The following is a 13,377-nucleotide window of genomic DNA, read 5'->3' as shown; positions in this document are numbered from 1 at the left end:
TTTCAGACGTGGCTGGTAGGAGAGTTCAGAAGTGGCTTTGGAATCATTCCTACACACAAAGCTGACTGGAAGGAGTCCTGCAGCTAACATTCACTAACACAGAGTCTATCAAGACCTTGTGGAAACCCATTTGCATATACATTAACATGAATTTACTGTGTTGCCTTAATACTATTCCATTTATAGCTACAACTTCAATTTATAACTATGATACACTATAAATTCTCATAGAACTATTATAATATATAATTATGATCTATACCTACCAAAATTAATCTATGATTAAAAACATTAAAGTATTTACTTAAAATCCAACAAATGCCATTTGCATATTGCTTAGCAGTTTGAAAACTTAGAAGTGCACTGTTGTTTCGAAAGGGCAGAAAAAAAGTCAAATTGTGGATTAACAGCTAGATAAAAACAAAGAACTTCAATTTAATTTACACCCAGCTAAGGCCAAAGTGGTAATTCTGAAAATTCCTCTTTCACCTGCCATCTTATCAGCCACGCCAAGGCTCTGGTCTCCACTCCTAGAATTGTTTTTCATCTTTTATCCAGTGATTGTTTCCTGCGAAACGCAGAAGCAACCCTGAGAGCAGAGCTCGCCTCCGCTCCTCCCCTTACAGGTGGATGGCTGGCCGTGGGGTGACAGCATCCTCTACTTTTGTGCTTTGTCTTTTTCACCTTGTGCCTGCTGTACTCAAAAGAATAACCCAAAGCAGACACGCTACATGGGTAGGAAAATACTCATCCAACAGCCTGACAGGGTGGTTTTCTTTCGTAATCGTGTTGTGAACCAAAGGGAAGTAAGCATTTTACTTCTTGTTTTGAAGCCTCTCACGTCAAGTTTCAACCCGCGATAAATTTTAATGGTCATCGTTAACTTATAAAGCCTTGAAAAATAGCTTTTCTAAATATAGAATTGACTGTCCTGGCTTTTAGTGATATAAGCCAGAACTACAAGGTTATATTAATTTAGCTACACTGCATTTTTATGCAGCCTTTCATAACGGATAGTCAACACACCCTCTCACAGAGGGTTTAAACAAAGGTGGGTCCTCACTCAAAGGATCAAAAAGCATGGAAGATTTGCATAGTTAGTTTGTTACTGAAAACCATTTTGATGATTAAATTCTCATTGTTAGTTAGTTAGTTTTGGTTCTCTTTTAAACGCCAAACGGTGAAAAGACAGCTGTACAGCAATGGTCTTACTTTCTCCATGGCTGTCTAGACTTGGCAAACAAAGCAATGCAGGGACAGAGGCCTCTAGTATTGCAATTTCTTCACAGAATTATCTGTGCAGTAGTAAAAAAAAAAAAATTAAAGTATTCTTGTCTCAGTACAGGGTCTCCTCTCTCTACAGAATTAAGAAGTAACTTTTCATTTGATATTTACTACATCAAAATTTTACTTTTAGAAACCATTAGCACAGGGACTAGAAAGAAAGTAAGAAAGGGTTTATATAAAATTCAGTTTTTAAAAGCTGGTATTAAAAAGTATGATACAGTAGCCAGAAATTGACAAAGACCTGATTTTTTGCCAGGACCTGTGAATAATGATTCCTGAGATGTTTTCTCTAACAAGTGGTAAGACTTAAATGCTCTCACTGATTATTGAATGTAGTTTACAATCGACTGAAAAGAGAAGGTAACAAACTACAGAAAAGCACATTGTACCTGAATTTTGAAGAGCATAATGAAATGAACAACTATAAATACAATGATGAACAATAAAAATCAAAGAAATATTACAACACATCATCACTCCATTATGGCATTTTGTAGTTAGAAAATTACTCGAGAAGTCAACATCTCTATGACTACTTATATTGAAATGCTATCTATAAAAACCTGGAACAAAGAAGGTCTGACAACTTAAGAATTTCAGAGACCTAAATCAAAAGATAAGAAGAATCTTGAGGGTTTTTTATAACAGACAATTTGCACTTTTTCATACTCTAAATGGTCTATTTTACGAGAAAGCACATTAAAAATGCCTTCTGTTTTGTGTTTCTCAGTTACTAATCTTCTTGTTTTCCCTAAATCCTAGACAGCAAGAGTGGTAACTCTTCCCTATCGCTCCTGTAAAGTCTCATGGAAGGTCAGTTTCCCTAACATTCAGGAATACGGGGGATTTTTATCAACATATTAAGGCAATTTAGCAGTTCGTTCCCCCTGAGAACCAAGCACGCTGCTGTCTTGTCATCGGTGTCCCAAGGAGGCTGCTTCCAGACCGGATCCACTAAACACCACAGCATCGTGACGTGATGTCATGCAAAACTTGTGGTGCTTTATGAGGTGATATTATAACTTTTAAAAAGGAGTATGAAAATTTTGGACAACAACTTGCTTATAAAAAGGTTAATCTAAAGAGCAAAGTATAGTGATTTCCTTTCAAAACATTCTTACCAGTATAAAAATATATGCCTACATGACTGTCATGGCTTCATTTGAAATCAAGGAGAAGGGACAGAGAAATTAATTGTAAAAGATGCAGATATATTAATATAAAACAATTAAAACACAGAAATGTACAAAAACATCCTCTCCATTCAGATTATTACAACAGAAGAACTTCTTTCATAATTTTAAATGAAAACTGAGAATATGCAAGAATCGGGTTTGATCATTTTCTCAGTCTGTACTATTAAGTACATTAACATTTTGAGGACACCAAAACTTCCACACACTTTCTAGAGCAGCACTATGTTTACCCCCATTTTTGTACCCACAGACTCAAAAATAAATTCCGAAATACTTGTACAGTCATAACTGAGAAAAATACTGTTAGAGAAAAAAAATTCTGGTCACCCTCTGTATCTGAATGAGTTTTCACAGTCTTGAAGTGGAGATCCGTACAGTGCACGAACGTGTGACGGTGCTGGTGAAATGAGCAGGAACGGGGACTAAGGCGTGAGAATCCAGGACTGGGTTCACTGCCCAGGGTTCTCGACAAAAGCGCTGATCAGAGCTAGCTTAACTCCAGGCTTTCCGCTTCAAGAAAGTAGCTCTGTCTCATGCATTGACCGTGAAGCCTGGCGCCATGAAAAGAGACTGCTTTCTCACTTCTTATTTTAATTAGGACTTTGCTAATTTTTATGCTATAAAACCAGTGGTTTTCCTTCACAACAAAGCTGAAAGAATTCTTCTTATGACACTGGGTGTGTCAGGTCCCCAGCCAGCGCTGGCTGGGAGGCTAGGACTAGGATCTCATGCTGCACATGGTGTGATGCAGGCAATCAAGGTAAAGCACGGGTCAGTAACAATGCGGCACGCTTCTACCTATCCATATTTATACCTGAGGTATCTGGATCGTGGTGTAACGCTGCTCAAGCAGTGGTGTAAAAACAAAGAAAACTGCTCAGGGTGAAATTTTGACCCCACTGGTTAGCCACAAAACCATCACCGACTCGAAGGAGTAAAGCTTTCAACCCCAGGCCAGCTATGGTGGTGTATCAACAAGATCTCATGGTAGTCCAGAGAACAAAAAGTTTATGCTGATAAAAAAATGAATTTATAAGTAACTGAGTCTGCTGCAACTCAAAGGGATGTGACCTTTTCCATTTACCTCAAGAGTACACTGAATCTCAAGCATGCTTTCTGAGGGAAAAATTTACAAGTAAGACGAATGCAACTGTGCTATTGATTTGTAGAACTCTGTGTGCAAATTCGGCAATTCACTGTATGCACAAATGACGAAGCAAATGAAAGAAAGAGAAAACTGTCCTAACCGATCTTTCATTTTTTGAGACATGTGAAATGTAGTACGAATTCAGTACTGTTTTAGCCGAGATACTATGTCTTCAGCTGTTGGCCAGCATCCCATGATTTAAGACCATAACACCATGGATCATGAACAGAAGTAAAGAGTAATTCATAGACTGAATCAATGGACCATAATTGAAATATCATGTATAAAACAAATTCTGAAATACTACTTTAAGGCTATCATTACAATTGCTTACAACTTCCTTCTAAATTCAAATGGTCACTAATTAAGCCCATAAGCCTGACACAAAAAGTGACTAGAGCTTTCTCTGGCTTTCCCTCTAGTGAAAAAGGCTTTGTCTGATGCCATCTGCAGAACAAACGGATGCACCATACACTTTCCAGCAAAGAATATCAAGAAGCTTAAAGAAGAAGCTTCTAAACATACAGGACAGATCATATCCTCCTTCGGTTAAAAAAAAAAATCTAGTATGACTGGATATATGACAAATTTCTTACATATTAAGCTCGTATTTACAAACAGTATATAAAAGCAGTCAAGTCATGATAAGCTACAGATTCCCTCCCAAAAAGAAAATGTGCTACATTAAAACTACCACTTTTTGCCTATTCAAAATACCTCGTTTTGCAGTTAGTAGCATACTGTAGTCATTATTTCAATACAAAGAAAAATAAATTATATTATTTCTTACAGGAAAATCAATGTGCTTATTTTCATGAACAAAAAAGGGACACTGATCTGCAGTACCTCTAACAACCGTGACTCCAGTTCTGCAGTCCTTACTGAGGCAACAGTCCTCACTGACCTGGGTGCCTGTGCAAGGACTACAGAGCAGACAGCAGGATTCCCTTGCCACATGACCCAGAACACAAGGAGAGACAGATGAAAAAAAGCACCTGAATGTAAAGCAAATTTGCTCTTTGTATATGCATGAGTTTAGCTTGTTGCTCTTACGTCTTGTATTTTTAGCAATATTCTCATATTCATTTCTCATATTTTATCAATATCCTCTGCTTAAGCTCAAAGAGATGTCATTCAGCGTTAGCTTCTCTTCCATGCCACAAAGGAAGTGCCAGCTTTCAGTATGTAAAAATTCATTACTGTTTATTATTATTACTATTACTTAGTTATAAGAAGGAAATAGAGCTAGTAGCAGGCAAAGCTGCACGCTAATCCCCTTCACTGCAGGTGAGAACAGCAGCCACAGGGCTGGTCATCTGCGGGCCTCTGGAGGTCGAGGAGGAGTTTGGTACATTACACCGTACCCGCCGTACCACTCTCCAGGTTGTTCACAAAGCCCCACAGCTGGGAACGGACTGGGAACAGAGAGGCGAAGGGGTGAAGCTGGAAACGACCCGTTATGGCTGTTTCCCAAGATCTGGACAGGGTCCCTGCTCAGCAGTGTCTGCTTCCACCTTGGTAGTGCAGATTTTTTTTTAAGCATCTGAGCGAGTGGAAGAGCTGCAGTCTGTAGACAACTGCCAAGTTCAGCGTCCCTTAGCAGTGCTGTGCAGCCGCAATCAGCATGGCACCAGCCTGCTGCGCAGCGGTTTGGGGCAGAAAGGGAAGAATACCAACAAACTCAACTAAAGCAACAATGCGTTTGGGGGAGGTCGAATCCAATTACCGGGGGCTTTGGCCAGAACATCTGTCTAGACGTTGCTCTTGCAAAAATGTTATGGGATCTTTGATGGCAAGAAGTGGTCAGGATCTTGGTTTGTCATCTTGTTTCAAAGACAACAGAAGCAAGCGCAATGTGACTGTTAGCTGCTGCCCCGTGCAGGACTCATCAGCAGCTCTGGAGACAGGGTGCCACCCCCCGCAGAGCCATACCGAAATGCCCACGGCAGGCGTCACGCCGAGAGCGAGTGCGTGATGGCCCCTTGTTCCGGGGGAGTGAGGGGACCGAATGCAGGACCTGCGTCCATCACATCCTCTCATACGGATCAACGACTGCTAGGGCTCAGCTGCCTCGACTTTAACTTTACAAGCCAAAACCGTCGTTAATGAAATAGTTCATCTTTAATACTGGCAGTGTGTACAAAACAAGGATACGAGCTGGATTTGGCTTTGGTTTTGCAAGGAACTGAAAACAAGCAATAAAATTGAGGAAGAAGGAGCTGGCAGCGGTTAAGCTGCCGTCAGAAGTTGGTGACTGCCCTCCTTGATTACAGTGCTGTGGCCTCAGAAAGCTGCTCCTGTAGTTTCCCAGCCAAGTCTGCAAGCATGTGGGCAGGGGAGGGGATAGGAGATAATACTTAGCTTGTATTACAGGGTATTTCCTTCGTTCCACTCATGACATCAACTAGACAAAGTCAAAACCTGCGTTTCATCCACAGGGATTTCTGGGATGCAACATTTTCACCTGGTCTTGCATTTTGTTACCAGGGGTTCATCTCTTGTGTAGCACTTCATTTCACGTTTTTGTTCTAGACAGTAACAGACTCATACAGAAGATATAGTAACTTTAAATGCTAATGGTATCAAAATGTATCATTTGGATGTTTATGCTCCGTGCCAATGTATTCAGATACGGAGGCAGCAGAGAGCACAAATACAGTTGACTAATATTTAATTTACCTCCCCTTACTCCTGTTCATAGGGTCCTTCCCATCCATCCCCCCACAGCTCGCTGCTGGTTTTACAGTAACGTCAGCAGTTCTCAGTCACAGCTCTCACAAGCTCTCCTATTTACTCCCAGTTTAACTTCTTTTGTCAGACACCTTCCATTTTCCACCAAGGCTTCTTTATCTCTTCATATAGTCTTACATTATGCCACTTTCAAGCTCCATTCTGGCTGCACCTCAAGGACAAGTGGCGTTACCCCAGCCAGACAGGGATTCCTGCGTACTCCAGCATCTGACATCTGACAGCAGCAGTCTATCACTCTGCAGACCAGTGATAGGAAAGGACACAGAAAATCTTTCTCCTAGCTACCTGTTTTCACCTGGGAAGGGCAAGACCAACTAGATGTTACATCCCAGGGGAAGCATCCTCCAGCCATCTCGCTCTTCCTACGGTTTTCACCACTCTCCCCCAGCGCTCCAGATCATCCTTGCCCAGTCCTCCCTCCTCTGCAATCCTCTCTTGTTGTCCTTGACTCTCATCAGCTAACTTTCTGGAGCTTTCCTCTTCTGGCTGCTTCTGCAGGTCCTGGTCTCCTCGCCTGGAGACCCAGCGCTGGCCTGAGGCTTCACCCTGCTGAGTCCTAGCAATGCCCTTCCCCGCATGGCTACCAGGCGGCTCCGGTACAGTTTCGGATCTGGCTTTTGTTCCGCCTGTGTTTCACTCATGGAGGCTTCCCACCGCTACTTGCTCCAATGGGATGTAAAGGAGAGGAAGGCTCAATTATCACCTGCCCACAACCTCACAGGACATGGGCCTTGGTAGCTGCGAGAAAAATTCTGGGTTGTATCCAGTCTAGTTGTAATTTGCAAGAAACTTAACCACTAACATAGTAACAGAAATCTCTACTGAGATTTGAACATATTTGTGAAATTTTTCAAGGGTTTAGACCTTGGCCAGATGTTCAGAGTTTCACAGACAGATCAAAAGTACAACTTAGATACAAAGACTACTCACACCAAATTTCTGATCTTTGAGAGCAGAAAGACACCAAACTGTATTGACTGAAGAATCTGCAAACAATTCATGAATAATGTATTTTTGCCAAACCTTGTTCTGGCTGAAAGCACTGAGGTTGGTGAAATCACGGAGAGGAGTTGTTTCTGGGAAGAATTCCTGTCGATTTCCCCTCACCTCCTTTTACCCTGACCAGGTACACAACTAATGAAATGCACTCAGAGATGTACACACTGCTGGTCTTCTGTTATCATACTCAATCAATAAGAACAATTTAGAGCAGCGGTAACCTCTCTGTGCATACTTCCATTGTCCCAAGGGATCAATATAATCAGTATCACAGCTGGCTGGTGAGAAATAATGAGACTATGATAACAAAAAACCAAGCTTTCCAAATTTTTTTTTCATGTATGCCAAAACATCACACTTTTCTACCTGTCTATAAAGGGTAAACCAGCAATATTTAAGAATATTGTATCTACTCTAAATATACAAAAATATGTTTTTATATATGATTTCTTGTAACTTTATTTTAACTTTCTTTGCAAATTAGTATTTCTTTCCCTTAAAAGCAACTGTGAGATTTGACTTCTTCATTCTTGGAAAGGGGCCACAAATGTTTAAAACTGTATCAAATTTTCCACAGATTTCTCCTGAACAGCACTGCCATTTCTAAAAATCTTGGTTTTGTTTGACAGCAATACTTGTCTATTCATGGCTAAAATTCACCTAAGGGATATAATTGACTAAAATCATGCACGTGTATTAAAAAAGCCAAATTATTCCAGCAGTCTTAGCAGTTATATATAACAAGTTTACTGAAACTGAAAAAGCAGAATATAAGGTCCTGCCCTCTCTCCTGATATTCCTCTTGGAGCCGTGCTTGAGCAATGGCATCAGGCTCTGCATCTCCACTTCACGTCTATTCCTAGTGAGTGCCGTTGCCAGTCCATTTTCAACAGCTTGAGGCAAAGACTGCCTTTATGGTTGCAATAAAGTATTTTAACAGATTATCTGGGTCCAGTGCTTAAAAGTAGCTACTCATCTCTTAACACACAAACACATCTCATCTATTTTAAGAGCAACTATAAAAGACAGGATCAGCTGAATCCAAACGATGAGCTATAGAGCACTATCGGCATGCGGACCGCACTGTCACTGTTTATGTACTGATGGAGGGGATGTGGGGAGACCAAAACATTTATGAAAGGAATGAAGATCGTTATCATTTCTACAATACGTAAGGGAGCACTCACATTTTACTGACAGTGCTAGTAACAATTATGTTTTAGCTAGCTAGTTAAATAAATGGATTATATATGAATCTTACCTGGGAGGAAATGAGATGTCCAGTTCATACAATCTGTCTTTAAAGACTGACAGCTCTCTGTCAAATTCTAAAAGCTATAAAAGATAGAAATAAACGTATTCACTCTTTGATGTTGAACTGAAGCAACCTAAAAATACTACATTATATAAAAGGAAATAAACAGAGCCTTTGATTACATAGCTTGAGGCATCTCCCTCATATAATAGCTTTTACAGCATAGCACGAAACACTCAGTACTATTTTGACACATGAGCAGTTCATTGAGAAAAGCGTTCAGAATGTTCCTTTTCATCTCAGCGAAACACGTAACATTGGCTCTTTACAGCACTGACCTATATGTACACTTACTATTTCAAAATGGCTACATTTTTTCAAATTTTATTAGCAATCTTTTCAAAGATAAACCAGACTGGCATTAAAAAAGTACAGCAAACTGATATGCTAATCAGTCCACAAAAATGCTGGCAAAGAGTATTATATTACGTCATATTATCTTTAGCTCAGATAAGAAGGTACGATAAACACAAGGATGTGCACATCACTCTTCCTAAGCAAAGACAAGCGTGGGTTTGTACACCTCTTTTGGGTGGTGTGCGCCAGATAGCAGAAAGAGGGGTACGTGATGACAGGTCAAAAGTGTTCGCAGGCAGCAGCCAAGATACAGTGCTAGAAGCAGATATTTGAAAGAGATGTTCATAAATCTAGATTTAATGTCCTGTATAAATATTAGTCCTTGCCAAATTTGTTTTCCCCCGACCTCTACAGAGAAAATAAATATCTGCAGTCTTCTGTTTATAAACACAAACCTACTCATAACAAGTCAATGATAATTGTCCCCATAAAACCAATAACTGTTCTGATGGACATAAACGACCTTATTTCAGAACCACGGCTGGTGTTAAGCCTGACGCCCGAGTGAATTAACGAGTTAAAAGACAAAAAGCTCATAATCTGCACTGTTACTGGCTGTCGCTCTAAGTGCCACTTTCTATTTTGACAAGTGTGTCATCCAAACAGTATCCTGTACGATGGCGGCGTGTTTGCTCATGTTCATCAATCATGTCCCATCTCACAGCTGCGCTGATACCATTGTATGAATGGCAGAGGTTCCCAAAGAAATTAGATTGTGTCCCTCTTTCCCCTCTGCCACCTCGTAAATCATTCCTGAAATGTGCAATTAGCAGCTACTTGTACACATTAATTATCTCTGTGAAAACCAGCTACCTGAACCACCTGCACTGCTGATTAGCTACCTCTCCAAGGCCCACCCGGCTCTCCTCAGTTTCCAGTTGCCATGTTGCTATATGGGCGCACTTCTACGTGATGATGTCAAATAACAGGCAGCTTCCCCTAATTCAGTGCATCTGACACCAAACGCAGTGATGGTACGCTGGAAAAGCTCTTGCAATACAAACAACTGCAGATAATTTGTACCTGTGTTAACATCTGATCAAAAGCTGAATATCCATGATGTTTGGATAAATATTTATACACATCTCTGTGGAACCTTACGGTGTGTATCGAATAATATGCTCGATCCTAGAAATGCTGAGATGGTTCAGCCACTATTCTTACTGAAGCAATCTCAACATAGTTCAGGAAAAAATGGTTTATCATGCATGTTTCCAGACTGCGATCCTCTATTTAAGTATGTATAGACAGATGTGTAGCCACAAGACATACACACAAACTGGCTATGACAAAAAAGTTACCATCCCTTTCCTGCTCCATGTGTCTCTGTCTCAAAGATATTCTCTGCCCAGCATGAATCCAGCAGAGGAAAACACCCTACCATCCCCAATTAAAACTTCTCCTTGAAACCTATGTCTATTAATACAGTGCAAATACATTTTTCCTACTGTTGCCAAGTAAACTGATCAGAGAAGAAAAGTGGCAACATCAGGAGAAAGAGGGCTATTTCTGAAGTGTGGAAACTGCAAGAACTGAATAAAAGAACAATGCTCCATAGAACACAATGGTGTAAATTACTCATGGGCATTCCAAGGGCTGGCGACGTTAAATAGATGCATTGTCCTCTCATACCAATTCACACTTTCAAAATTTTATACATTCAGATTGTTCTTGCTATGATGATATTTGCAAACTAAATGAAGGCCGGGGTTTAGAGGACTAAGCATTCAGACACGCATTATCCAAAGAAGTTTCTGATGTGTTTATTTGCCGCAGTTGCTTGTTTAGCTGTGTCTGTGCTATGCAGATGAGCTGCTGACACTGGTGACAGAGAGGACAGATACTAGGAACAAGACTGTATTGTGTGCTGTGCTCTCTATCAGTTCCCCAAGTTTCCCCAGGTACAGGGACATCTTTAACCTGAAATGACAAAGCCAAAACTCACGATTACCCAGCTGGATGTCAAAGCCCAACTGGGTGCCTGGAAGAAATATTCAGGGAATGCTTGTTGTAGACAATTCAACCTCACATGTAAAACAGTTAAATATTTTCACTGGATTATTTGCACCAACTTTTATTTCTTGCCGTATTTTAAAGAATTATTTAATTTCAACAAATTATTTTTTCCTAGATATTAAGTCACTATGTTACAGCACCTGTAACTTTCTGTTCCAGCATGTCCAACGACTATGCAAACAGACATCTGCTCATTCTTATGAAGGGCAATGACAAGTTATTCACGCGTTCAGGACTGCGTACCATGAATCCACCTAAGAGCTTTTCTTTATTTACCTGGTACCACTGAAGACAGTGGAGGAGATGAGGGGGCGAAATGATGAAAACTTGAACTGTGCATTTTGAGAAAACTCCAGTTAATTTTTCAGTAGAAGAGTATGTTTTAACTACTGTTCTTCTGGTATAAAAACACTTGGGTTCTCATTTAAGCCTGTAATCTCAAAATGCAAGATTACTGGTGAAAAAACAAGGACTTCACTAGGTCTTGCCACAAATGGTTATAAATGTCACTTTCTCTCAATGCAACTTAATGAGACAAGGAACGGGACTGGACACAGGCACTGTTTAATTGTATTTGCTTTATGACAGGTACATGGGTGTCTGGAGCTGCTTGGCACTACAGAAAATCAATGAAATTTTATATAGGCCAGATGATATTGAGAAGCAGTCAGAATCTCAGAGAATATTATTTTCAAAGCATATAACATTGTATGTAAAAAATGCCACACCCTGAACACACTATTCCTGATAATTTTCAGCACAAGCTTCTCACTTATTTCCATAACGTACATTAAACAGCATTGTGAATAGTGTCATTGCTGTAACAGTAACCATGAGTATGTCTGTCACTCTGCCTTAAAAATGACAAATTAAGTTCAAAGCCTAAAAATCAATATATTGTTCCATTTAATTTACTCATTACAAGATCATCCTTACGAACCAAATCTTTAAGGTGTTACATGATGTGCTGGGGTAATTTGAGCAATTACACAGAGATCTTCAAATGCTGTGGCTGGAAGTTAATTCCAGAACTGTATGTCACAGGCGGTTCAGAAGACTGGTTTTTTTCCCCAACTCAATTTCTCCAATGTATTTATACCTAAATTCCAGCAAGGATGATGCAGGGCCTATGTTTTATCTGCTGTAACCACTGAGCTGCTGATACTATGTCAAGATATTTGCTCTACAATGTCCAGTGACCAGCCCAACACGAACGTTTGATTAACACCTTCCAAATGAAAACACCACCCACACATACAAGTAACAGACCTACAGTTAGGTAATACTCCATGAGACACAGCGACAGTACGCCTCGGGGAATACAGCCACGCAGTATGTGTAAGAAGGCATGAAGCACCGGACTGTGACTGTCAGCAAACACTCACTGCGCACAGTATTATTTTTAAAACCAGGTTAAATTTATTGATAGGATTCTGCAGTCTGAAGTTACGCATTTCTGTTTAGCAAACTTCATGAGCCAAATGCTTCAATTAGTTTGTATACTCCAGCTCCCACTGATCCAAACAGGAACTGGCCTGGTATCAATGAAGTTCTCTGCACAGAATTAAAGAATGACTCCATTTGCAGTAAAGGATATTCCCTATTTAATCTGAGTGGAACTAAAAGCATTTAGGGCTGTTGCCTGTATCGGCTGCAGTGCCCACCACCTTTTCAGGGAATTATCAACGTTGCTGCTTTTCCAGGTAACTGTGTCGCCCGTAAAAGCTGCTGAAGAGAGTTTTGTTTCTCCCTCCCTTTTTCTTGGCAGCACTATGGCACACAACCGCATTTGCGTACAAGGGTGAAGTAGAAGGCAATGCACAACACCAGAGCATGCAGTCCCGCACAGGTACTGTCTGCAGAACCTCGATGGCACTCAAGAAGAAAAAATTGAGTAGGGCTGGACGGATGGTCTCAGTAGTGCGCAGTCCTAGCTACGGGGACCCCAGTGAGCTCCCTCGCCCCAGGGCTGGAGCACGGGCTACAGCCCACTGTCCCTATAGCTCACCGGGCTGTACGCAGTTAAGCAGTGTGTGCTTTGGCCAAAGATATCAATTACATGAAATCCTAAATTTTGTTATTATGCAGCTTGACAGAAACCAAAGGATTATTACAGAGTTTAGCCTGTTGTAGAAATCAAGGTAATTTTGCTTGCTTCAGATTAAAGTGACGAGGCACTCTTCAAAGGTCAGTGTCCATCGGTATGCTGCAAAGGGCCACCCTGGCCACAATCACACGCCTATGAACCCTTTAAAACAAGGCAACTTAATTCAGTCATTGGAGTAGAACAACGGCAATTACTCATCAAG

The 13,377-nt window shown here is 40.6% G+C and overlaps 1 protein-coding gene across 5 annotated transcripts in view; it reads right to left on the bottom strand.

The window, feature by feature from the left end:
- INPP5A (inositol polyphosphate-5-phosphatase A) overlaps positions 1 to 13,377 on the bottom strand; it is a 244,062-nt gene that overhangs the window by 17,406 nt on the left and 213,279 nt on the right. For all 5 annotated transcript variants that reach the window (XM_075424000.1, XM_075424002.1, XM_075424003.1 and 2 more), the window contains exon 12: positions 8,642 to 8,715. In XM_075424000.1, coding sequence (XP_075280115.1) covers positions 8,642 to 8,715 — 74 coding nt within the window. The remainder of the gene's footprint in view (positions 1 to 8,641; positions 8,716 to 13,377) is intronic.

The sequence above is a fragment of the Opisthocomus hoazin genome, chromosome 6 (genome assembly GCF_030867145.1).
Source record: "Opisthocomus hoazin isolate bOpiHoa1 chromosome 6, bOpiHoa1.hap1, whole genome shotgun sequence".
Lineage (NCBI taxonomy): Eukaryota > Metazoa > Chordata > Aves > Opisthocomiformes > Opisthocomidae > Opisthocomus > Opisthocomus hoazin.
The sequence above is the reverse complement of the archived record's forward strand: the minus strand, read 5'-3'. Positions and strand labels throughout refer to the sequence as shown.